This window comes from Lepisosteus oculatus, chromosome 2, assembly GCF_040954835.1.
Source record: "Lepisosteus oculatus isolate fLepOcu1 chromosome 2, fLepOcu1.hap2, whole genome shotgun sequence".
Lineage (NCBI taxonomy): Eukaryota > Metazoa > Chordata > Actinopteri > Semionotiformes > Lepisosteidae > Lepisosteus > Lepisosteus oculatus.
This window is the reverse complement of record NC_090697.1, coordinates 58,092,551-58,119,853: the sequence shown is the minus strand read 5'-3', so window position 1 is coordinate 58,119,853 and position 27,303 is coordinate 58,092,551. Positions and strand designations below refer to the sequence as shown.

At 35.6% G+C, this 27,303-nt stretch overlaps 1 protein-coding gene across 1 annotated transcript in view; it reads right to left on the bottom strand.

The window, feature by feature from the left end:
- The window catches only part of ift172 (intraflagellar transport 172), a 53,258-nt gene that overhangs the window by 13,107 nt on the left and 12,848 nt on the right, over positions 1-27,303 (bottom strand). The window contains exons 17-38 of the mRNA XM_069179683.1: positions 26,349-26,485; positions 25,921-26,028; positions 22,638-22,722; positions 21,696-21,788; positions 21,242-21,319; positions 20,111-20,359; positions 19,253-19,331; positions 18,738-18,858; positions 18,078-18,222; positions 16,909-16,998; positions 16,320-16,417; positions 15,095-15,230; positions 14,576-14,692; positions 12,615-12,757; positions 12,035-12,128; positions 11,738-11,802; positions 10,807-10,987; positions 10,427-10,536; positions 7,251-7,380; positions 6,484-6,582; positions 6,112-6,221; positions 1,123-1,186 (exon numbers count right to left, since the gene is read on the bottom strand). Of these exons, the coding sequence (XP_069035784.1) occupies positions 1,123-1,186; positions 6,112-6,221; positions 6,484-6,582; positions 7,251-7,380; positions 10,427-10,536; positions 10,807-10,987; positions 11,738-11,802; positions 12,035-12,128; positions 12,615-12,757; positions 14,576-14,692; positions 15,095-15,230; positions 16,320-16,417; positions 16,909-16,998; positions 18,078-18,222; positions 18,738-18,858; positions 19,253-19,331; positions 20,111-20,359; positions 21,242-21,319; positions 21,696-21,788; positions 22,638-22,722; positions 25,921-26,028; positions 26,349-26,485 (2,532 nt within the window). The remainder of the gene's footprint in view (positions 1-1,122; positions 1,187-6,111; positions 6,222-6,483; positions 6,583-7,250; positions 7,381-10,426; positions 10,537-10,806; positions 10,988-11,737; positions 11,803-12,034; positions 12,129-12,614; positions 12,758-14,575; positions 14,693-15,094; positions 15,231-16,319; positions 16,418-16,908; positions 16,999-18,077; positions 18,223-18,737; positions 18,859-19,252; positions 19,332-20,110; positions 20,360-21,241; positions 21,320-21,695; positions 21,789-22,637; positions 22,723-25,920; positions 26,029-26,348; positions 26,486-27,303) is intronic.

Here is a 27,303-nt window from a genome sequence, read left to right as displayed (position 1 = left end):
TTAAAAGATCTAGAAAATTCCAATCTTACTTAATTTTACACTGACCGAGAGCTGAATTGTCAATGTAAGAACACCACTGCCTGTTTATGATAATTACCCCATTTATTCTAGTACACTAGTTTACAATAAATAGACAAGATAAATAGAGAAAAACATTCTAAGAATGCAGGTGCACTGAGGAACTGTGTTATGGGATGTCATGTTTTAATCATCAGCTACAAAGGAAATGTCGCAGTGCAGTTGTAATGAATATCTCTTTGTAAATGCGAAAAACAGATATTAATGCATGATTTGGTATAGTGAAAATTCACAAAATCGGGTATTTTTAAATCGAGGGATAGGTGTGCATATTTACAATTTGAATACTTATTTTTTCCCTTTTCCCTGCCAAGGACAGCTGCTGTTGAAATCCTGCAGAATATTGATCCATGGGTCCCAATATTGTTTCAAAAAGAAAATTCAGACTGTACCGATGAGACACAGTGGCCTCATGCCTCTGTAAGTAACTTTTCATGCAATAGTGTGTTAGAATTGGTAAAAAAACACTGAAGAATAAAAAACACAGATCTTAGAATGTGAATCATGAAAGAATTGAAAATAAATAAGAGACTTTGGACACCTATCCACCTACTATATGTGCAAATAAAGCATTTTACTAATCTAAAGAAGGAATTTGTTTTGATATTTGTTTTATATTTTGATTGTTTAGATATTTACTATATTCTACTGTGTTATAATTATACAGTGATATACAACATTGTCTATAGTTTATAAGTGTGTCCAGAAATAGGAATCAATAGTGAGGGACCCCACTTACAACATATTATGTCCCAATAAAATAATACTGTTATTTGTTATGTTTTAGGTAATGTGACTTAAGATAGTATAACAAAAGTTGCACTCTTTTGGTTATTTTTTTATTAAAGTAATACTGTACATGTAAATAATATTTAGACTTAAATCCATGATTGCATATACTGTAAATTAAAGAGATTTTAAATGTAAATTAGTAGAAATTTTAAGTTACTTTGAAACTCAATTTGAAACCCTTGCAAGCTGCAATGATAAACTGTATTTGTCACTCTTTCCCTCTGCATAAGATCTAATAAAAAAAGTACCTACTGAGTCCACTTTCCCTTGATTTTTTAAATGTTCTTTGTACTTTTGATCCACGTAGTCCTCATACCTACAAAAAACAAATACAAAAGAAAAACAGTGAGAGACGAACAGTGTCTGTTTACTAGAATAACACAGTGCCTGATATTTTGAACTTGAACTTGAACTTTATTGCCATATGTAACCGGTACTGGTACAATGGAATTCTTACTAACAGAAAGTCTCTCGTTTGTAAAACAAGTGTAAAAAACAAAACAAAGTGCAAACACTGCATCAAGACAATGTACAAACAAACAATAGACAATGTGCAAGTAAACATGCAGACAGTTTGAATGTAAACAATACAGACGTGTAAACAATGACTGGAGACATACAATAAATAAATTACAATGAGGTAGATGGTGATGGTGTAGGTGTGGTCCGAGGGGGATGGCTAAATGTGTTCGCCAGTCTCACTGCTTGTGGATAGAAGCTATTGAAGAATCTAGTGGTAAGTGTCCGTATGCTCTTATATCTCTTGCCTGAGGGCAGTGGGGTGAAGAGCTCATGCCCGGGGTGGTGACTGTCCTCTGTGATGGCCAGAATTCTACCACGGCAGCGGTCCTCATAGAGCTGTTTAATCTCGGTGAGACCGCAGCCGATGATCTTCTGGGCCATATTGACCATTCTCTGCAGTGCCTTTTTTTCTCGTGAAGAGGTGTTGCCATACCACACGGTGATCCCGTTGGTGAGGACGCTCTCGATAGTGCAGCGGTAGAAGTTCACCAACTTCTACCGCTGTACTATCTTGTACTAACTTCTACCGCTAAGAAGACCATGACACTTCAGCAACTGGCTTTAACAGGGTGTATATTAATATGTAATGAAATTGCATATGCATATGAAATTGAGGGTTTTGAGACCCTTAATTTAGAGCACACTTCACTACCCTAGTAGCTCTTAAAATGCCTCAACCCATTGGAAACTTGCAAAACTTTACTGGGTCTCTAGAATTGTGGTTGCAGGGTAACTCAAAGTTCAGATTTAACCTTAAGACAATAATTATCACTTGCTTTTGAGATATCATAAAAAGTTTTATTTTAATTTTGGACTTTTGTCCATTTTTATTTGGAATTTTTGTAGCTGATTTCTTGGGCAAGCCCGTTCACATGGACTAGTTGGCTACTACCACCAGACAAGTAGAAAGGTACTTAAGCTAAGTCCAATTTGGAATTGCAAATTGGAATTGAGAGGACTTCCAGCATTCAACCCTGCATCACAGGTACATCTATGATTGTCCAAGCCACACAGTATACAGTGCCTTGCGAAAGTATTCGGCCCCCTTGTACTTTTCAACCTTTTGCCACATTTCAGGCTTCAAACATAAAGATATAAATTTTTTATTTTATGTGAAGAATCACCAACAAGTGGGACACAATTGTGAAGTGGAACAAAATCTATTGGATTTTTGAAACTTTTTTAACTAATAAAAAAATGAAAAGTGGGGCGTGCAAAATTATTCGGCCCCTTTACTTTCAGTGCAGCAAACTCACTCCAGAAGTTCAGCGAGGATCTCTGAATGATCCAATGTTGTCCTAAATGACTGATGGTGATAAATAAAATCCACTTGTGTGTAATCAAGTCTCTGTATAAATGCACCTGCTCTGTGATAGTCTCAAGGTTCTGTTGAAAGCGCAGAGAGCATCATGAAGACCAAGGAACACACCAGGCAGGTCCGTAATACCGTTGTGGAGAAGTTTAAAGCCGGATTTGGATACAAAAAGATTTCCAAAGGCTTCAAACATCCCAAGGAGCACTGTGCAAGCGATCATCTTGAAATGGAAGGAGTATCAGACCACTGCAAATCTACCAAGACCTGGCCGTCCCTCTAAACTTTCAGCTCAGACAAGGAGAAGACTGATCAGAGATGCAGCCAAGAGGCCCATGATCACTCTGGATGAACTGCGGAGAACTACAGCTGAGGTGGGAGAGTCTGTCCATAGGACAACAATCAGTCTTACACTGCACAAATCTGGCCTTTATGGAAGAGTGGCAAGAAGAAAGCCATTTCTCAAAGATATCCATAAAAAGTCTCGTCTAAAGTTTGCCACAAGCCACCTGGGAGACACCCCAAACATGTGGAAGAAGGTGCTCTGGTCAGATGAAACCAAAATCGAACTTTTTGGCCACAATGCAAAACGATATGTTTGGCGTAAAAGCAACACAGCTCATCACCCTCAACACACCATCCCCACAGTCAAACATGGTGGTGGCAGCATCATGGTTTGGGCCTGCTTTTCTTCAGCAGGGACAGGGAAGATGGTTAAAACTGAGGGGAAGATGGATGCAGCCAAATACAGGACCATTCTGGATGAAAACCTGTTGGAGTCTGCAAAAGACCTGAAACTGGGACGGAGATTTATCTTCCAACAAGACAATGATCCCAAACATACAGCAAAATCTACAAAGGAATGGTTCACAAATAAACGTATCCAGGTGTTTGAATGGCCAAGTCAAAGTCCAGACCTGAATCCAATCGAGAATCTGTGGAAAGAGCTGAAAACTGCTGTTCACAAACGCTCTCCATCCAACCTCACTGAGCTCGAGCTGTTTTGCAAGGAAGAATGGGCAAGATTTTCAGTCTCTCGATGTGCAAAACTGATAGAGACATACCCCAAGCGACTTGCAGCTGTAATCGCAGCAAAAGGTGGCTCTACAAAGTATTAACGCAAGGGGGCCGAATAATTTTGCACGCCCCACTTTTCATTTTTTTTATTAGTTAAAAAAGTTTCAAAAATCCAATAGATTTCGTTCCACTTCACAATTGTGTCCCACTTGTTGGTGATTCTTCACATAAAATAAAAAATTTATATCTTTATGTTTGAAGCCTGAAATGTGGCAAAAGGTTGAAAAGTTCAAGGGGGCCGAATACTTTCGCAAGGCACTGTAAGTGTCAAATCCACAATACTGTTTTAAAATGATTCTTTACATACATTGAGCAGAGTTATTTGCTAGTCTGCCAAATGCCAGTTAAAAAAAAATTGAGTGAGTTTCAAAAAGCTACACTGTTCCAACCAAAGTGTTCTGCTTTAAGCCACTTCAAGACATTTTGACTTAATTTCTAAAATATTTATTTCTGGTCTACCTCCAGAGTATCTTTGGCACCCTGCTTGGTCCACCTTGCTCACATTTGACACTTATAATCTGTCATCTACATCTATGTTAAAAATACGCACTATAAGGAATATTCTTCCAGAGGACAGAGCTTCAGTCACTCTTTTGTAATTAAAAATAATTTATTTAATTCACATAGTCTAACAATTATCCAGAGGTGTGAAGTTTACCACAGACACTAGGGTTCTTTCTTAGGGTGTGACTGCAGATTTTTCTCTCCCATGCTAAGTGAAGAGATAACTCTCGCCCACTCAACTTGGAGGTGATAACAGGAGAAAGCTATTTGCTTATCAGTCATGAAAACTTCTCTCCAACCACTTGAACTAAACAAACACACATGCAGGATCTTCTTTCTGAAGGGGTGCAATAGTCTACTGTGTTTAATGCAGAGAAATGCAATACTTACAGAATGTGTTTAAAATAAATTTTATATCAGACCTGGCAAAATATAAATGTGATCATCTAAAATTCACTGCTCATAACTCAATTGGCCTACACAAAAGTGGTATTTTTGGATGTATATAACAAAATTATGTTATGGCAACTTCAAAAGTAAATATTTTCATTAGATTGATTCTAAAATTAGTTTGATCTACAGTACGGCTGAGGATAAGATTTATTTGCTCAGTCCTCTTAGTTATTGTCTGCAAATTCACACAGGATTAAATTTATGATCATTACGATATTTTAAAATTCAGTGAACACAGTGATATTAATGTAAAACTTTTTTAGAGGAAAATGCAGAGTCTTACAAGAAATTGATTATCAAAGTTATCATGATTTTAACTTACTAATAATATACAGATATGTGTTTTAGCATTGCAGTAGTATCATTAATACATGTCATAATAATTGTTACGTCCCAGTGTGTGTTCTGTGTGTGTTTTTTCTGTTATGTCCACACTGCTGACCCTTGATTGTTCTCCCTTCCCCATTGGCCAACCATCACACCACTGTTTCAAAATGATGTCATCATCAATCAGCCTCAGCCAATCAGAACTAATTTTATTCACTATATAACATGGAGGCTTTCAGGAAGAAGAGGCCTTTCGTTTGACTTTGGTCCCGTTTGGTTTTGGTTATCGCTTCGCTTCGCTTCTGGTTATTGCTTCGGCTTTGTTTGTTGGTTTGTTTTGCTTTGTGTGTGTGTATTTTCGTATAGCTTCGGCTTTGTTGTTTTGTTGGTTTTACGTTAGTTTCTTTGTACTTTCGTTTGTTTGTGTGTTCATCCTTGTTTTGCCATTACCTTGCCCCAGTGTTACATGTTCAACTTTTGTGTTCTTTTGTACCCTGCTCCTGTTGATTACTCTTGTTTTCCTTTATTTGTATTCCTGGTTCACTTGTGTTTTTGTGTAAACTTTTGTATATAAGGTTAGCTTAGGTTGTTGGGTACACTTACACACTTAGTTGATTTTGTATTAGTACACTAGTTTAGTACGGGTGAGTGCCGTTTGTCTTGTATGGTTTTGGGTAGTCAGTGCAGGTTAGCTAGGGTGTTGAAGATGCCGAAGACTGTGTGTTTTGGGTTTTCTTTTGTAGTCAGATTAGCTTTCCCTCACTGTCTTAGCCAGCTCCATTTTGTTTATTTTCTTTTCTTTGGCACCACTCTAGTCCCTTACCCTTATCACGCTTCCTAGTCCCTCACCAAAACCCCCCTGCTTCCAAAAAAATTATCCTAAATGTTACACCCCTTTTCCCCTAGACACTTGGGGTCGTAACACTAATACATTCTAATTACTGTGCAGGTAAAGTCTCAAGCAAAAACATCTTACATAATGGTGCACCAATGACTATCTCTAATTGTCTATCTTTGTAAGCATGAAAATGAGGAGAAGAGCCTACCTCGGGTCAAGTTCCTTGGCTACTCTCTTGGCTTTGTTCCATTCTTCTCCTTCAATAAATGCATCTATAGCTTCCTTAATGAGGTCTATGTTAAGGTAAAGCTCGGCAGCCTGAAAAAAAAGACTTTTGAATTTCAGTAGGAACTCTGGAGTTTGATGCATGGTAATGAACAGGTAAAAAATGTGATGCAAAATGTCATTTTGGAAAAACAAACGAATATATTGTAATATGGCCATTACGAGTAACTACACACAGTGAACGAAAGAGAAAAATAATTAATTTAATTGATTTACTATAAATGTATGTGATATGAAATCTATTCACTGTAGCAATCTAAGGCAAGCCAGTAATTAGAATTTAAACCATACACACCGCACTGTACTTGCGTATCTGAACAAGTCGTGGCCCAACCATATGAATCACATCCATTGCCTTTTCCTGAGTGAGGAACTTAATCGCCAGCTCAGCAGCCTAGAATAACAAAATATTCCATATGCACAATATAAACAAAAGCCAACAAGAACTGAATTCTGCTTGGCAAAAAAAAAACTAAAAATCGATTAATGACTACAGTGAACCCTTAGTTTAATGGAATTCGCTTTAACAGACTTCAGATTTAATGCACAAAATCTGCAAAATGGACAAAAGGGCAATTTTGTAAATTCAGAAATACTGGCCTTTCCCTCCAGAAAGGGGGAAATGTTAATAAAACAAGGTAAAAATAATTACTACATTGGTTTACAATTCAGGAATATCAATGGTGCCCTATGGGGGTAGGTCAATTGCTTATGATTGGTGGTGTTTGTATTTTATATGCTTTAAAAATATTATACAGTATATTAATGAACCATGAAATAAAGGTATATTTGTATATTTCTAATAAAAAATGTGCATAAGAAATTTTACTGCAATTGTCAAAAATCAAGTCAGAATACCCAGAATAGTATATGCTGCCCATCTCCTCTATTAGCCCATTAAACCTTAATGTGTACTTATACTTACAATTTCACTTTTTCTCTCAAAATAAAAAAGTTGTTTATTATCTGATTAAATAGATTTGGCTATTTTAAAATGGAAAGGACTAAAAGGTAAAGAGTGAATCATTCATTCATTTACAAAGAAAGTTTCACAGGTTTTACCTTCATCCAGCATTTCTCTAAGAGAGGTGTGTTGTTGGTGTCTTTGACTTTTAGATAGCACTCCACTGCCCTGGCGTACTCCCCTGACTGCTCCCACTCACGGGCTTGCTCCACCATTCCTTCAACGCCCCTGTGTAACACAAACAGCCACTAAGCAACACAAGACTGTACTCTACATTCCTACACGTTGATCAGAAATCAAACGCATTTATAGGCCTTTCCATGAAATAATAGAGATGTAATGCATCTACATACAGAACAAAACTAACCTCTAAAATCAGTCATTAAATTTACACATATAACGGATGCATATCCTCTAAATTTATAAATTGGAAAAAAATGTTAGTCTAGGAAAAAAAAGACACGGTTATTGTTAATGAAGGCCTACTATAAAAAAAAATCATGATTACATGAGCATTTATAGAAGCACTCAATGGATATGATATGCCCACTCAACTTTAGTGCTTTTTATGCTGCACATGCTACCACAGCTTAACAACCATTAACAAACATTACAGAACACCTTGATGGAAAACTGATATATATGCTCTAGTAATCATGTAGCTTATTCATGTGTATAAGTGTAAAGAAAACAGTGTGATCTCTTATATAATACTATCAAAATAATATTAGATATTATAATTAAGATCATAAGAAATTAATATATTGTATAAACAGAAAATATGGCAGCATGGGGACACTGTGGTTAGCTTGCAGCACTAGGGCACTATGTCCTCTCTGTGTTTGTTGCATTTCCTCCTGGTGCTCTGGTTTCCTCCCACAGTTCAAAAACATACTGGCAGCTTGATTGGCTTCTGGGAAAACTGACCCTAGGCATGAGTGTGTGTATCTGTATTTATGCCTGAATTGGACAGGTATCCCCCCTTCAGGATGTACCCTGCCTTGCGCCCGTTGCTTGCCAGGATAGGCTCCAGCTCCATGACCATGAACTGGAAGAAGCGGTTAGAAAATTGATTATAATAATTATTGCTGGGGCGCAATTTTAAATGATATAAAAAATGCCTGTAATTTCCACGATGAAACATCCTCGCTGCTCTTCCTGAAAGGAGTTAAATGCATATTTGACGCGACTATCCATTCAGCAGTTGAACAAATATCGGAGAAAGAAAAACAGTGCACCTAGTTATACAGATGCAGCCATTCAAAACGAGCAGGGTACTCTGTGGTACAACGCGGTGGGCGTGTCAATCAAAATGCATCATAACGCATCATTTTGCGCCATACTGTGCTTTACCATATGCAAATTAGATTATGTTAATAGTATCCGGAATCACCTGGTAAAACCGCCAGGTGGAGCTAATAAAGCTTAATCTCTCATGTACAGCATTTGAGCTGTCACCAGAAAACACCCGGTTTCGAATCCCGATCACTGCTGAGGGACAATCTTTATTCAATTACGAATTTAAGTTGTATACTCTTTAGACTTTTAAATTTAAACTGTGTATTAGAGCATGTTAATCATTATACATTGTTGGTATATTTTATGAAAGCAAGATTGCTTAGTTGGACAAAAGCACACAACCTACCACCTTTATCATAAATATTTTAATTATTCCGAAATATTTTATGCATCAAAGTCTTTACCGAAGATATTACTAATAGTATTAATAATGAATGACCTTGGACAAGCTGTAAACTCAAAGTATTACCCTGGTCCACATTCTTTGTAATCTTCTTTGTAGAAGAAAATACTTTATTTTTTCATTGACAAAAAGTAACACCACAGCATTTCGTTGATCCGATCACATATTCGTTTCCAATCATAGTAAGTCTTGAGAATCTCTGATTCACCATGCCTTATATCATAACAGATATTAATTTAGGAACATAAACATATTATGTAAACTGTACTGTATATGGCTAGTCTTGGTAGTTTAAAGAAAAAATACACACCAGTATTCCATTTCTCCCTAAACATTTTAAGAATCAAAGTCTTACATGTGGTTATTTCAGAAACGTTTTTATGTGCCCCTTCTGACCATATTGCTGTACGTTTATATACTTTGTGAAAATTGATTGTTTTAACCTTTTCTGCCAATCACGTATGGCGCGGTGGCTCATGCGTAGTTGCGTGGGGTACGGGTTTGTACCATGCATTTTGAATGGCTGCATCTGTATGTACAGATCCGTATGCAATTTTTGCTACTTGTTTTCTTTATTGAGCTTATCTATTTTTTTCTGTTGGGCTGTATATTAAGAATGGCTGCATCAGCCCTAGAGATTGTATGGGTGTACCCTATGATGCAAAAAAAAAATCAGATGGAAACATTGGGGACCCTCACAAATAAAGGTATTTAATATAAAAAACAGCTACAGTATATGTAAACACTTTTAGCCCTATACCTGTGAGAATCTACCCATCTATACTTAACTTTGTGATCAATATGTTTAATAAGTGAATAGAGTTGCATAAAGTGTCATTTTTGCTGGGTCCATGTGGCAAAGAGTTCCCAGTTGTACATGTCAGATGGTACACAAGAACAGAAATAAACTTCTGAGCTCTATAGACTATGCAAAATGATTTTTATTTTGTAAGACCTTTTGATGTTTTCCCCACAGGTCATTAAAAAACAGGAAGGTTATCTGCTGGGACTGACTCAGTGAGTGCCTTTCTTTTAATGAGGTTCCCATTACGGATTTAATTTAGGATAAAAGCAGCTATATTCTAATAAAGGAACTTCATAGATTACTTAGTGCCACAGATTAGTGGTGAATGTTAAATGCACTTTTAACAGTCTAGTACATACAATGGTATTCATGTCAAAAGCATTTGGTTTTTTGGCAGTTTGTGTTGACATTTAATTTCTTTCATTCATAAAAGTGTTCAGTTTGAGTAATGATGTTTTAAATAAAAATATAAACCTAGCCATCCACTTTCGAATCATGGCTTCCAATTCAGTCGCAGGGGATCTGGAGCCCATAAATTAAAATATTCACTTGAAAATTGTGTAGACAATTTTAAATTCAACAAAATGGGGCATCACTAGAAAGGGCAAATACTTTGGCAAGGCAGTGTGTGCAGATCAAAACAAAAAGTTAAAAACATCTAATGAATTCATGAGTATCTTTGTTAGAAATCTGAATTGAAAAGCTTTTTTTATTTCTATAGTTAAAAGTTGATAATAACAGCTCTGAGAAATGTTTTTATTTCTCACCTGGATCCTTTCTTCACAGCCTCCTTCTCATATTCCTCTTGTAGGAGTTCTAGTTTATTTGGAACATACTCTTTGCAAATCCGCATAGCATCACTCCACATCTCCGCATCCTAAGATAGAGGAAACAATAACTATTTATAGAACCACGACTCTGCTAGAGCTTATCACATAGCCTATATGCCTAGACATAGCCTAATATGCCATTTTAACAATGAATTGAAACCACATTCCACAGCATTCATCTTTGAGGAATAGCTTTTCAAATATCTATTTTCCAACCATAAACAAAAAAGTTAAAGCAAGACACAATGGCTTACAGCTACACATGTGGAAACCTTGTATTTAATATCTGATTACATTAAAAGCAAAGCCATTCTTACTTTGTAGTACTTGATGGCTATCTCTGGTCTCTGTGCTCTGAGAAGGAAGGCCTCTGCTTTCTGGTATTCCTTTTGATCAAAGGCGAATTTGGCCTGTCCCACCAGCACATCTCCCACACTGTCTGGGTCATGAGCTTCAGCCACCCTCTGAGCACTATTCCAGTCCTGGTTGTGGACATACCTTTTGCAAAACACCAATACATACAGTACATTACAATGTAGCATTAATTGATTTGTGCACTCTTGCAAAATAAATACAACATAAATCAACAACATACATATGAGAAATCCTGAGAGAACAAACCACCACACGATTCCACACAGAGACCACAATCGATCATACGGTCCAGAGTTTAATGGTTTAAACTTAGGCAGGCTAATATCCATCAGGCCTGGTTGGGGTCTAAGCTGGTAGTTTGTAATGTTATTGGTGAGAATATCAGCAGTCCACATTTGCTTATTTCTTCACTTTATGCAGTGTAAGAAGAAATTGTATCAGAGTGGTGTAATAGCGGATATTTTGGTGGACACATGTAGTTGTTTTCACAGTACAATTATTTTCCCAGTGAACCACACATTGCTTAACAATTTGCAATTCAAAATTAGAAGGGAACATGAAAATAAAAATATGTTGTGATTCTTAGCTGAAACAACATAAACAAAATGAATCCAATCTACCTTCTGAAGTGACATTATATTTTACACATCAATCTTTTCAAAGGTCTACATCCATATGGCAGTTTGGCAAACCATTAAAAAATAAATAAAAACAGATATTCAGAAACTATAAGCTCCAGACTGGATTTTAAGTAATGTCGACAATGCCATTCATGGCTTGAATAAACCAGACCTCTAATGAAGACAAAACCATATGAGAGAGCATTGGTTTATTTCAGGAAACCTTTCATCTGTCCTCCAGTGTATTACTTACATTAATACAGCTTCTTTTGGTTTTCCAGCTTTTATAAATTCTGTCTCAGCCTCTGTAAATCTCCCCTTAAAAATAAAAATACACGTAGTATACATGTAGTATCAATTTTACATAAATGTCAGTTTTTTTGTAAAATCTTGTGATGTTATTTAGAAACAAAACCACATGCTATGAGAGAAGAGTCTTCGAACATATTGAACAACCTTACTGGAAATGGAACAGTCCAGGCTTCACCTGAATGTTATGCAGATTAAGTAGAGTATGATCATTAATTTGTAAAGGGAGGTAGTATCATACTTCATCCTCGAGGAACATAGCATTCTTCAGGTGGATATCTGGGATCTTGTGCTTCATTGAGAGTCGTGCCAATTCAAATGCAAAGTCAAATGAACTGAAATGAAATGGGATTTTAAAATAATGAGAATACATGTACTTTTTAAAAATGATAAACAGTTGTGCATCAAATAGATCTTACTAGCAAAGTGTCGTTTTGCTTCTAGACAAAATCTTATAGCTAATTGAATCTTCTTGAAAGTTTAATTGTACATTTTTATGCAATTACATTTCTGACTATTTACATGTCCTAAAATCTGTTTGGTAAGACTCGAGTTGTTTGGGTACAGTGTTATTGCTATGGCAGTACAGCTTTCAAGAAACAAAAACACCTAAAGACTTAAATCTGATCTTTTTGCTGGGAAAGAACATTGGTGCGGTATTCTGAAGGACTGGTTTCAGTTTTTCTAAATGTATTAATCAGGCTGTGAGCTCTTGAACACCGAGGCTGCTTTTGGGAATGCAAAAACAGGAAAAATGCAATGCTGATAGTGTTAAATTATTCTGTTTCTCACAAACCAAAAAAAGGCTTATATAAGCTCACCAGTTGTCAGCTGCAAAGTCAATGGCGGTGTCCAGCAGCCCAAACTTATTCAGCAGTTTCACAGCAGCCTCTCCTCCTAGGCTCTTCGCCCACAGGTAAGCCACCTGCTTGTGGGCATTTGCTCCCCCATGGGCTTTCGCCACCTGCCAAACACAGGAACAGTGAGGAGCAGGCGTAATAAATATGCTACCGCTGCTTTGCTTCTTCCTCTGATGGCATTTGATAACGCCTTGAGATACAGGGAGAAGAGTATGTTTGTGTGGGTTTTAATGAGCAGGAGGGTGAGTGGGCTCAGGCAAAGGACAAAGTTACAAGCCCACTGAAGGCCAGCACTTGTTTTGAGATTTTCAAGTGAATTGTTCATTTATAGTAAATGGACAACATCCAATATTCAGTTTCTGGGTCTTTATTGTCCAAGTCAACAAACCGCCCCCCACATAAATAAGGAATTAGATTACAAATTTCCCTATAACTCAACAACAAGAAAATTGGGCTTCTGAGGTTTTAGAACATTTATTAAGCACACCTTTTTCTTTATTACTATTTTGATAATTATTTGGTACATTTAGTTTTATGTTCACAATTACTGTTATGAAGAATGAATCATTCTGGGAATCAAATACAACTGAGCTGCACACAAATACAGGACGATGCTGTATTTTGAGACATGTTAATGCAGGACACCACCATTGTGTGAACACATTACAAAATGTAACCATTTTGTTTTGGAGGTTTTAATACTGTAAGATTCTATTGCCTTTCCATGGCCTTGAGTTTTAAGCTTATACCTTTATCACAGAAATTAAATAAAACCTTCTGTAAGTAAAGGTGGTTTCATAAAGTTCAAAGTGGACCTGACTTTACTGAAGGTTTTTATTTATTTGTTCAATTCTTAACTTAGGCAGACACATTTTATGTGACCCACACATTTCCTGATGTGAATGGTGATCACTTTATAGATTCCAGCTTCTGTGCAGTTTTGATTTGCTTTAGTGGCCAATTCCAGTAGTAACACTGTATGGAGTCAGGATATATTGAAAAAGTCATACAAAAGGATGAGCAAATAAAAGAAAAGGCATGCAGGGTGCCAAAGCTTACACACTCATCTCAGAATGTCATAGTGTTATTCTGTCAATTGCTTCTTCGACATTGAACAGGCCAAAGTCTGGATAAAGCTGTTCAATACACAACACTGCTGTGACATTGTACTGATAACTATGACCGACTACAAAACAACAGCAGTGTCAAACTGACTATCTTTTTTACAAAGGTCGGGTTCTTGTTACCGTTTACAGTACTTTGACTTGAAACCTTTCAGATTTTCTTTAACTCATACTCCTCCGGGAAGGATAGTAATATAAAAGGTGCAAATGATTAAACTCTTGTAGATGGATCTAAAAATATACATGCATAGAATGTTTACAAAGCATTTTTTTCCACGAGTGTCAAACACCTATTTGCATCCATTCTAAAACCAATTATTATATAAATGTTGTGTGAAGTTTGACTTTCTTAAATCTCATTCTTTATAGCCATTCTTTTTCACCTGTAAGTGACTTATTTAGCTTTTTCTGTTTCAAATCTAAACAGAAAACACACTTTCTGTTAACTCCTTACTCTCTCTACTACCGCTGAGACACTGTTTTCTAGCTGCATACTGATCAGTACAGCCTTTCCCCTATTGAGCCACCCTAAAGTACAGGTTATTGAAACAAGCAGTATATTCCTTGCAGTGAAACTTGAAAATTTAAATAGCTTGAAATTAGTCCCATATTATTTAATTTACATTAACTGTAAACTAAATTTTACCATCTATCTAGAATGTGATTAACTTCTGAACCTTTTCACTGAACACAAATCTGACTGAAAATCTCTTTCAAATGGTGAAAATGCACTAAACAAAACAGAAAATGATTTTAAATTTTGATTTGTGGGATGACAGAAGTAATACTTAGACATACCCTGTAAGCTTCATCCCACATGTCATTGACTCTGTACATGTTCACTGCTGCCTTCCATTCCTTGGCCTCCAAGAAGTGATATTCAGCTTCCTGAAACCTGGATTCTCCTTCCAATTCCTTGAAAAGATCAAATTCTCAGACACAATATAAAAACGCATTTAAACCTCAGTGTATTGGTGGAAGTAAAATGTCTTCAAGATGCAAATTTTCTTGTATATATGCTTTCTTTGCTATTTACCACCCAAGGGTGAACCTTCCTATTTTTTACCTATATTTTGGAGAAGAAATAAGACTCAGGTCCTATTGTAAGTGACTCTACAGAAGCTGTTGTAGTCCGGCTATGGGTCCCTGCAAATAATAAAGATAATAGCATCTTCTAAAGGACCAAGTATACATTTACACATTTTGCCTATTGTACATGAATTTAACTATGATTCACTATTTTACACCCCTGCTAAGATGCAACAAATATTGCAGAATGTTTAGCAAATGTACAAACTAAATGAAGAATCCTCCTACCTTAGCCAGATGCAGATGCGTCTCTGTTAGCAGGTCTCTGTGATGTTTTGCAACCAAACGGATCATATCATCATACATTTTATTTTTCTTGTACATTGTTATGGCTAAATCTGGTTCATCCACAGTCGCAAAAAGCCTATGAAGAACATAACGGTGTTATTTCCAATTCCAGAAATGAAATACTGAAACACAACAACAAAATCAGTTTCATACTGTCCTGGGCAATTTAATTCAATAAATTGCTAAGGACTTTGTTGAACAAAGAGAGAAAAATTTATCTGAAATGTAAAAATATGACTTAAACTTAAAAAGGACAGGAGTTCATCCTTTTATCTGCAATGAGCAGAAAAATGAGGGTAATTATCATCTGTAGTTTTAATATTGAAATGTTAACATGGAATATATTTTATATTTTATGTTATGGAATATGTTATATTTTATAATACAAAAACAGATGATATTTGCATTACAAAATTTAAATTCTATTACATTAAAATGAACACAATAAGACAGAAGTAAATTCCATTGTCAAAGTCTATAGCAACATTTTGATATATAATAGCAATTTTATTTCTAAAGTTTTCCAAGTCTGTAGAGGTTGCTATTTTATTCCTCTAAGTGAAGAACCCAGTCTTCTCTAGAAGGATTTATATTAGTCAGCATTATCGTATCTCTCGAACTACATGTTCTATTAAATTGAAATGTTATAATGCTACCAGTACCAGCCACATTTCAAAAGACCATAAGAGGAATTTATCTTTTACCTTTCATCCCATCCCATAGCCTGGCACTGCAGCTCATTTCTCTTGAAGGCTTCCCATTGCTATGATTACTTTATAATGGATGGAAGGATTTTCCTGAAATCTACCTTCATATAGCCTAAAGAGGAGCCAATTCAATTTTAAAGAAGATCTGTCTTGAAGTGGTTGAAGCAATCACTATTTTGATTTGGTCCAGTCGTTCAATATGATTATAGTAGGAATTGTTAGTTTTGTTTTTAAGCTCTAAGTATTCATTCCAAGACCCATGTTATATAGAATATACTGTAGTAGCTGGAGGGGTCAATTAGATAAGAGTGATTGACAAACAGAGCACCTTGCCAGAACTTTCAGATATTGTTTCTGTAAATACCACTGTACAGTGTATTTCATACCTGCATTTTCTAATGATAATATAAACCAAAAATAAAAAATGAGTCATAGAAATATCATGTCCTTCAGTTTACCTCTCAGCATCTTTGTATTTTCCCTGTTTTTCCAGCTCTTGAGCCCTGCTGATATACAGAGCAGAGACGTCCTCTTGCGTCATACACTTCACTGCCAGCTGCAGGGGTTACAATTAAAGCCAACGTTACAACACTCTTCTCACCTTGAATACCCCATGGGAGTGTACACAAAAAAGCACTGAAATGAAACTGTTCACAAGAGGCATGCAGAAAAAGACATAACCTTTTTACATTTTTAAATGTTTTGTGACTGCCCATACTTGGCCAGCAAACCTTAGTTAAAGCATGTTAGTTCACAGACTAAGTCTAAATACAAGAAAAATATTTTAAAATACTTTTTCAGTACACAGACTGAACTCTGTAGTAAAGTAGGGAGAGTTTGATACTTTTGATACTTTGGGTGCTCAACACCCAAAAGGCATCTAAATGGATCGTGCTGTCCATTAACTACTGCTGCTGCTGTGTCCTGAATCTTTTCAGTTTTCCCTCTCATCCACTGTTTCTCTCCCCAATGTCATTCCAAAAGTTGCTTTTTTTAAGCTACCTACATTTCCTACTTATATTTTCAAAACAGAAAATAATATGGTACCTTATGAGCTTGTTCCCATTGTCCAGCTTGAGTGTACATATCAATAGCATCTTTAATATGCCCGCCTTTAATGTAGAAGCGCTCAGCCACCTAAATTTAAATACATAAAATTGGCACATGCTACATGAAGTTATAATTTGCTCCTGCACATAAAAAAGAAACATATGCTATATTTCAATGTAATGTATTCATTAACATTCAGCAAGCTTTCTCACACTGTCAAGAGACTTACACTTATGAGTCCTGTTATTTAGAACAATTTGCCAGCAGACCGTTCTGTAAAACCCCAATCCCAAAACACTGCAGAAGGTAATTGTTTTGCACACACTGTGCGCTTTTGAAAGCAAGACAGCATGGTCTAACTGTGTGAGCCAAGAAACCCCTTGACTGCAGACCAAGCTCAATTCCTTTGGTTCCTTGGTCATGGACTTGTGACTCTAACCAATAAAGTGGCACAGTAAGACCCTGAAAGAAGGCAATCATTTCAAGGAAAAAGGGGAAGTAGCAAGTTAAGTTCAGAATATTCTTTGGTGAGGCACAAGTTCTGAGTTTCCAAGTGAACTGTTTATACATTCTACACCCAAAGTCTACATCAAAATTAAGTTGTGACAAAATCTCTCACACATTTCCTCCAGCAGCTTTCACTATGGTAGAAATCAACTCAATCTATTTAGAAACCATGATTTGTGATCTTTGTCATGAGTACACGCTACACACCACTGCAGATGAAACATTGCACTGGAACAGTTTTATTCTTACATTTAACTCTGTTAACCAACCTTCATTAATCAGATTTTCTCGATAAAGCAAACCACTTGAAAAGCATTTTTACAAATACAGCTTGACCAGGAGCAAACAGAGATGGAACACAGCTCTCAGCTTAGTGTTGAATATGCTAGCTAACCTGAACATTTAATAACATGAAGGCAGAATAATGGGGTAAATGTAATAGGCATAGGTTTGGGAACCTTTATTCTTTTTTTCCCATTTAACAATAAAATCAGTTATTCACTGTAGTGCAGTCATTTCAAAATACTTTTTTAAATTCAGGTTTATGAAATCATATACTACTGTAAGGGACACAGAAAAAAAACGAAGGCAGGAAAACTAATTTTAGAACGTTTATTTACAGCAACCAGAGCTGAGGGTCCACGTCTAATTTAGCTTACCTCATACTCCTGAATGGAGGAATAGTGCTGAGCTATCTTCAAATAGTACTTCATTGATGACTTGTCATCCTGCAGTTCCAAAATATTGACTGCTTTTTTCCATTGACGTGCCCCTATTGCTGCTTCAATTGCCTTTGATGAGCAACTTGGAAGAAAAAAAAACAGAATTAAAGATTTTGGTATGAAAAATAAGAATAATTTATAAAACACAGATAAAAAGTCCAGTCATTATAAGGAATAATGAAGGAAAGGTATATGTATATGTGTGAGATTTTATTGTTTTACTCAAAAGAAGTCTTTTTGACCCTGAGTGTTCGAAGATTGTCAGAGTGCTTCCCCTTCCTGTTGGATTAGTTAGGGTCTGCAGCACTCAATTATCAACACTAGTAGATTAAATATCTTGGACAGGACCTTGAGGATAGAAGAGCTTTGTTCAGCTGCAGACAGGCAATGAAAATACACTCTACTATCTACTGAAAACTGCCCCTGGGAGCAAATCACTGTGAATTGTAATGAACAGCACCTGAATTTGATTATAGAAGAAATTAGTATTCATGTTATTCTCCAAACAAGCCCACGTTCACTCTCTTTTTTACAAACCCTTTGTGCTGTCACCCTATTAAATTTGTCCATTCAGAGAGAACACACAGAGAGACTCACCCAGCTTCAATGTAATGGTTAATAGCAGCATCCATTTGCTTCTGCTGGACCAAGTAATCTCCCCATGCCTCTTCTAGCTTCACAACATCAGCAGGAAAAGCAAATCGAGCCAGTTCCACAGCTTCAAAACACCACAATAGAAGTGTGAATGTGAAAGCTTCTCTTTACAAAACAGCAAAATTAGTCTTCAATAGCTAAAACAGGCATATGTTCTAGCAACTATGATAAAACAAACGGTATTAAATGATTCATGTTTAATAACAGCTTCTAAATGGTGGATATGTATAATTATTTTTTTTAAATAATAATAATGCCACCAAAGAACAAAAGTGTCTGTCTATACATAAAAGTAAGGTGTACAAAACAGATCAGTTGGACCATATTAAAAAAATAAAGACTTCTAAGGCTAAAGAAAAAAAATATTTCTAAATATTTACCTAAAAACTATTGTGAGATACAGTATATCTCTTTATGAAAATGTAAGAAATGTTCCTCTGTGCTGGCACACTGTTTACCTTTTCTGAAGGCGAACCCCTTGCGGTAACAGTCAAGGGCTCGCTGGTAGTTTCTGATTTTTTCAAACAGATCTCCAGCCTACAAATTTACAAAAGTCATCTTAATATTAATTCACCTGTCAGGTCAGGAGAGTCTTGGCAGTTCTTTTGAAAAGCTAAGAGACCAAATAAGTTAGTCTCAAAAAACAATAAAACACAACTGTTTCTTGGTTGGAGCTAAAGCAGTGGTTGCAGGAGGCTAGAATGAGCATCCCTAAACAGGATGGAGTTTTCTTGTCTTCTTAGAATAGTTTAACATTTGGGGTGTAACTAGGTACATTCCTTTTATAACTATATGCATATATCGAAAAGTTGAACACTCGTAGAAACAATATACAAAGAAGCCAGCATAACACGATTCTAAGGTGATCCTGATAGAAGCTTTTTAGATCTGACTGATACAATAAAGCATAATTGTACCATTATCAACAATATCATTATCAGCTCCATTTTCCAGACATTGTGGGTCTACAGTAAAAAAGTGAAAACACAGGGTAAGTAAAGTAAAGTACTGAAGACAATAAAATTATTTCTACATTTCTTTTTTGATTAAGTGTTTTCTTCTAAAGAGAATACCAAAATGGCATTCAAAGAGGTAGTGTTCTAAGAGTTATACGGTATAAGCCTTTTACACATGCGTCAACTGCGAGATACACATGGCCAATCTATAGAATATTGCTGAATCTGGGTCTGTGCTTTGTGCTTGGCACTACATTCTGTAAATATTAGTGTTATGTCCATGCCACTTATTTTTATATAGTAAGGCTCTGTATTAGTCTAGCTAGTTGCACCACGGAAGCATAGCAACAGAATGCTTACCCGTTCGTAGAACTCCCCTTTGATCAAGGCAGAAGCAATCCTGTTGACGACATCACTATTGGCAATGAGCTCATCCTGGCTCATTGCCAAGCGGGCGGCCTTAGCAGGGAGACCTGCTTTCAGGTACAGGTTAATGGCACTAGAATAGTCTCCCTCGCCTTCCTTCACCTCACCGGCCTTTTCATCCTGATTAGTTTCCATCAGCCATTGGTAGTAACTTCGTCTTAGGTTGTCCAGCTCAGGGTGGCCCTAAAACAATGCAGAATTGTACCCAGAGGTAAGTTATCCAATATTACAAATATTAGCGATAACAAGGTGTTTCCTTTTAACATAATTCACACATGATAAAAACAATAAACCCAAGGGTTCAAGGTTAATGGTTGACAAAGAAAGAGAGCAAATGTACAGTCCATGTCATTTTCAGTTTGCACAGATTCATGTGGCCTTTGTATTCCATAAGGATACAGTATTACTTCTTCTTTGGGACTCTGCTCACCCAATACTGACAATCCATTTTATATGTTAAGTGACTTTTAATAATATACCAGGCTTTATCAGTATATGTTGAGTGGCTTTTAAGAATATAACTCAATCAATTTAAAACATAAATAATATTACAAATAATATTAACTATATTAACTATTTAAGATTATAATTTAAAAGACTTCAAACAATAGGAAGATGGTGCTCTTTTTCTATAGTTTCAGATTACAGATGCCAAACGTTGTTAAATCTTATAGCCCTGCAAACAAAGATGTCCAAACAGGCATATCCTTAAATGAGCTGCAAATATTAGTACAGTTTAACTTACCCTGCCACTAGAAGTTTGTCTGCATCTGAATTCTGATAATACCTAATTTGAACTGGAATAAACTGGAGGATTTTCTAAATAATTCTACCACAGAGTCTTTCTTACACATTTTGTAGTACGACATTTTAAACTCAAAATACTTTAAAGATCAACTACACTTAATCTAAAGGTTTTATAACTTCACAGAGGTAAATCTATTTAAACCATTCTTTCTGTGTAGTAAGTGCTGTTGCTATTTTTATTTTAACCGTGATTACCAGAATCGACAACAAAATAAAAAGGAAAAAGTGGTAGAATGTAAAAGTAGAAAAATGTACTACCTTGGCTTCTGCTACAGCAATGCAGTCATCCCACATGTGCAGCTCCTGATACATTTCCATCACTTCATCAATGGCATTCTAGGACATAAAAACACAAAAAGGTATAAAATAGCTCTTGTGTTTGAAACATCTCAAAAACAACTCTGTAAGGTGTTATGTGTCAGCCTGTACAGTGACATTCAAAATGGCAATAGGCAAATTAATCTAAACAGAAATACAATTTCTTAGGTTTTCTGTCAATTGCTTTTTAAAATTTAAACAAGCACAATTTTGTTTTTGTCATCATAGGCACTTGTTTTAATTGTTACTTATACCGGCTTGCTGAAAAACATTGATGTGCGCATCTGTTGCACATCAATGAAGTCAAATTACTTTGAAGCTGAAGCCAGCCATAATGCAGACTCCAGCAAACAAATGGAACTTAAACATAAAAATACTGCCACATAAAATTTACCTGTTCCAAATAATACATTTCGGCTAGTTTGTAATTTTTTTCAAGCATTGCAAGGCGGGCCTTCACTTGGTAATACTCCGTGCCATCACCACCCTGAAAGCAAAGCATGAATACTTTACTAACACTTGAATAAAAATACAAATGCAAGGTTACTTTTTTTCCAGTTGGAAACAAAGCATTTCATGAACGTGAACATTAGGGTCCATGGTTCCAAACTATAATCAGGCAACTCTAGACAATTCTCTATGCCCAAATATTCCTCCTATTATTTTTTTGTCCATACAAAACCACAACACTACCATCTACTGGCCAACCTTTCAATTCAGCTTATAAAAGTGAAGTTCGATAATATATTTAGCATCTCAGATGCCTGTCAACTGTACTGTCAACAATAGAGAGTCCCTTTTGCATAGGTTATAACTTTGTTAGAGATAGATAGTAATAGTAGTAAAAACAAAACAGGGTGAGTCTGATGCATTTCCATGACACACCTCCAGTCATTATTTGGCTATACAAACTTGGCAATCCTTTAAAAAAAAAAAAAGAAAACAAAAATGAATTTGTTGGCACAGCTTGAAAAACGGCAGATGTTTGCAGATGTTCAGTTGTGGATCAGTGGCATGCTGTTGCTTGGTTTCGAGTGCCAGTTATACTATCCAAAGGGAAAAGTCAGTCTACATTCTCTCTGAGCCAGGGATGGTAGCCCCAAGGCAGCACACCCCAGCTGGCGGAATTGTTTTCCCCTACATGGGATTCCAAGTCTGTAAGTTTCCCTAGAGAATGGGGTCAACTCAGTGAAGTGCAGTAAGTCAATACCCCAAGCACAACGGGAACGAAAAAAACATACACTACACTTTGAGTCTGGAGTATCAGACACACAAATCATATTACATGTGAATCAATGCTTAAATCAATGGACAAGTTAAAACAAAATTTACATACATATTCTTTCGCAATTCGGTCTGCAAGTTTGTTAGTCTCATTCAAAAATCGAGCTTTTGATACATCTCCCAGGGCAGCGAAACACCTAAGAGAAAAATATTATACAGTGCATTTAAAAACATGGAAAAACACGTTGATTTCATTGTTGTTATTGCTGCTGATGCAGATCTTCATGAAAAGCACAATCAAAATATATTTTAATAAAAGCCCTGACAAATTCACAGATTTCAACAATGGATAAATTTGATAGCTGTGTCAAACCTTTAATCAAGTCAATTAATTCAAATGAAACAGATGAGACGAATCATTAGGCAATCAACAATCCAGCCATTCACTTAACATTCTCCAAGTAGCAATGGACCACTACAGGCATTTGAAAACGGTTGATTGTAAATATTTTTGTATTATATTTATAATACAAGTAATATTATTAAATTATATTATATTTAATATGTAAAAATGTTAAACAAAGATGATATGTAATATTAATAATGCAATTGTTAATTCCCAAATAATATTAATAGATTAATTTCTGTTAAAGCTTATTCATTTTCACTGATCTACATTTGTATTTTCCTTTAATTATTAATGTGAAACTGTACAGGGAAAACTTTCAGAGTTTGTTCTTATTGAAGATCTGTTTTTAAGTTAATTAAGTTTAAACTGTATTATTATTATATTGCCTTATTAGGGTAATTTGGTTCATGGCAGAGACCAGCACAAAAATACAACATAAAAACCATCACTTACTAAATAATCAAGAACATAGCCTCTGAAAAAATATAATAAGAAAATTATTTAACTTCACCTTCTCAAAAGAGAAATTCCATAGTGTGATAAAGGACTTTCTATCAATCTTACACCTTGGGACACAGACAATCCCCCCAGATGGGAATAGTGTAAATTCATAGTGGGTGTGGTGTGACACACCACCCATAAAACTGTTAGCCTTCTGTAAATCTCTTAGCTTCTAAAGTTTTTTAGACGGGGCCATTTTGGAGAGGTTAATGAGATTTCAAAGAAGCTTCAAAAAGGCTGACCTTATTATGCTCAAATATGTCAATAATTTTGCTACTAAAGTTCACTGTTTTTCTCCAGCAATCACAATTTTCTCTACTGGTGTTAATAAATGAAAAGATAAAACAGTATATTAAGATACTTTCAATATGAGATTTATTAAAAATGAAGATAGATATTTACATCTTAAACAAGCTAAGCTTCCTTAGAAAAAAATGTCCCTTTTTGCCCATTTGTAATAGACTCATAACAATTAAAGTGATCTTTAAATGAGTCAACTATAAACCAACATTATTGCCTCTCACTATTATGTAATTTCATTAGCCCACAGCTGAAGTGTTGAGAGTTATTATTTGGATCAATTTTATTGTAGTAGCCTTATACACATCTGGAGATCTGTGGGCTGTAACCACGGTTATTTTGCTAGGTCCTTTTCATAATACACTGACATCTGGACTACTTGTAATACATAATTACCATAATAGCAACACACAGGTCAGCATACACCACTGCTCTTTCATTCATTAACTGATTTTTTTCATATTCTGTTACATAATTTCTGTTAAGATCTGTTAGTGTTCTGCCATTTACTATTCAATTCAAGAACCCTATACAAACACTGCTGCATGTGAAATAAAGGTCAGAAAGCATCCTTACTGTACCAATTAACTTACTGCACCTACTGTATATGTCTTTGGACTGTGGGAGGAAACCAGAGTACCCAGATACATAAAATAAGTAATAGTAAAAGCACGATAAATGTGATACTGGGGGATAAATGGGACATAATTAAGTCTCTGCTTCAAGATTCTGAAAGTTATAAAACTGACATGATTTAAATAATCTGATATTATTATGAAATATTAGTTTTAAATTAATATTGACTACTACCAATAATATTTACAATTACTGAATTACACTTTTATCAATGACAGATGTTTCTAAACATTATACTTCGGTCCAAGGGTAAGTCAGAATGAAAAACAGTTTTTTTTCACTGAAAGCTTGTTTTAATCCCTTCATGTAGTCTCTCTTAGACTACACTGCTTTACTTTGCAGGTTTGTCTTTCATGCAAATCCATCCACTCAATATTAATGGAAAAACAGCATTAAGATGTATATTTCTTTAGTACAGGTTGTACTAAAGTGACCCAAAGATATGTTAAGTTAGGAAAACAACAGAATGATGAGTGCAGAAAAAGTATGCAATGTTCTAGATGAGTCTAAATAATTCTATGATTGCCACTAGTAATACATCACTCTGAAAAGAAGCGTTTATTTTAGCTGAAAATGTAAACATTTAATTGTAAACTGGACCCAAGACAGCAAAGAACTTTTGAAATTCCTCATCCGATTGCCTCCCCAATTTTTTTTAAGAGAAAGCCATTAGGCTTAACAATTGTAACTTTTGTATTTAAAAAGCAATTAAGCTGCAATGCTGAAGTCAAGACTTGCTTGAAGAGTAATTTTTCAACTGGATATAAATGCATCCGGGGCGTTGGCATTTCTGCCTCATAACTTTAGATTCCTGTGTTGATTTTAGACTGAAATTTCTATGAAAGTTGCATGTTCTACTTTTTTTTTTGTTTTCTACAGGAACTCCAATTTCCTCCCATGTCCCGGAATCATGCAACATCAGTTGGTCTGAACACTTTTCTATGATTTTATCCCTGGTCTGTATACCGTAAGGAAGCTTGGCACACTGCTGTATTACTTTGCCCTGATGAGATTAGTTCTAATGCCTCTTTGCCCTAGGTTAAGAATCAAATAAGGATTGAATAGACTTGTAATATCAACCAAGCACTAACATAAGAGGAATATATTGATATATTTTACTAAATAGATATCAACTAGGAGTCATCTAGTTGATGAGGAACACAGAGGAAACATTAGTCAAGTTCAAAGTTCAACATCTTTACGCAGAGGATCTGTTGGATGATAATGCAAACACTAAATATGTTTACTTAAAAGCTATGCTATTCATATTTTAGAATAAACAGTGGTATTTATCATACAAGGTCCTTATTTTGATTTCTTGACAAAAAGAGCCCTAGCTAGACCCCCCATCATACTCCAAGGCCTTGGTATTTGCTTCCAGTCTTCAAATTTCAAAATAGACTATTATTAGTCAAAGAATAGACATAAAAGTCTGAACTACTTTCAGGAAACCTTGTTCATTCACAAGCTAAAAAGTTGTTGGACTGTTTAGCTACCAACATTCCTGTGGGCTGCAGAGGCTCAGCATTCAGAGAGACAGTGCACTGACCTTTCTGCAATGTGCAGCTGTTTGGCTTCCAGCGAGAGTTTGCTCAGAGTTTTCCACATGGCCTCAGTTTCTGTTGACATTTCAAGGGTCTCCAGGAAAGCAGAAGCCCTAAAATAAAATATTATGTAAATAACAAAGATTTCTTTCACTTAACCATAGAAGTTATTGGCAAAGGTTTATTCATTTTGCACATTAATAATTTAGGTTTTGAATTATTTGTATTCCATTCTGACAGATCAGCAGGATTAACATCTCCAGAAAAAAACACTAGACCAAACTTTGCTCCTGTTATCAATGGATTTTGATCACATTTCAGGCCTTGTAAAGCTACATTTACACATCAACAATGAAACATAATTGTCACTTTAAGTGTCCAAAAAACACATACAGTACAATTACATTGCCATCTATATGTGATGTTCTCATACCTGTAAAAGTCTCCATCATCAATGGCTGTGCCAAACTCAATGAGTCCCTCATCCAGAGTATATGACACAGTGTTCACACCTTCAGTCACAATGACCTCTGTTTTACCATTGCTTCTCTCCAGATCTATTATGTCACCCTACAAATGGCACAAACACAATCTGAAGATATCTCTTTGCAGTTTGCTTGTTTACCACAATTTGTTGTATTTTAAACAGGTAAACTTTCTACTTGATGGACAGTGTTTAACACTGTGCATTATTATATTAAGCTCAGGAGGGTAGCTGCGTCAGTATGCGTAGGCTGCAAAGGAACAAGTAATAGGTTTATTCTATGCTGAAAAGAGAAGAAAGAAAACACAACATGAGCTCACACCCGAAGAAGGCTCCATGGCCAAAACGTTGTGTTTTCTTCTCTTTTCATTATTATACAGTATGTTATATTGTTTCTGCAAAATATTTTGGCTTGCAAGTTAGAGCCTTTTATAAATATTCAAGTACATTTATTTTGAAAATGAATATCAAATACATCTGCTCTTACTCTGACAACGTAAGCTGATGCTTAAGTAATCTATAATAGGATAATACATACCCTTATGTTTTGATCACTAAGACTCACAAGTGTTTCTAAAAATTAAGCATCACTAGATAATACACATGTTCAAAATATGGATAACTGGGAAATAAGAAGTGACTATCCATGATTTTTAAACATTTTTCACAGAGGTTACTTCTACATATAATTAGAATTAGAAAATAAACACTATTAATATTACATGAATATATATTTTAGAATAAGGATACTAAAGTCAGATTATACAGTGTTGTAATAATCTAAAGACATGCCCAAAAAACAGTTAAATAAATCATTTAAGGCTAAAGTTACACATGGAAAGTAAATTTACAGTAGATATCTTCCAAGTAAAGAGCACTGTTAAACAAAGCTACAGTACCATAC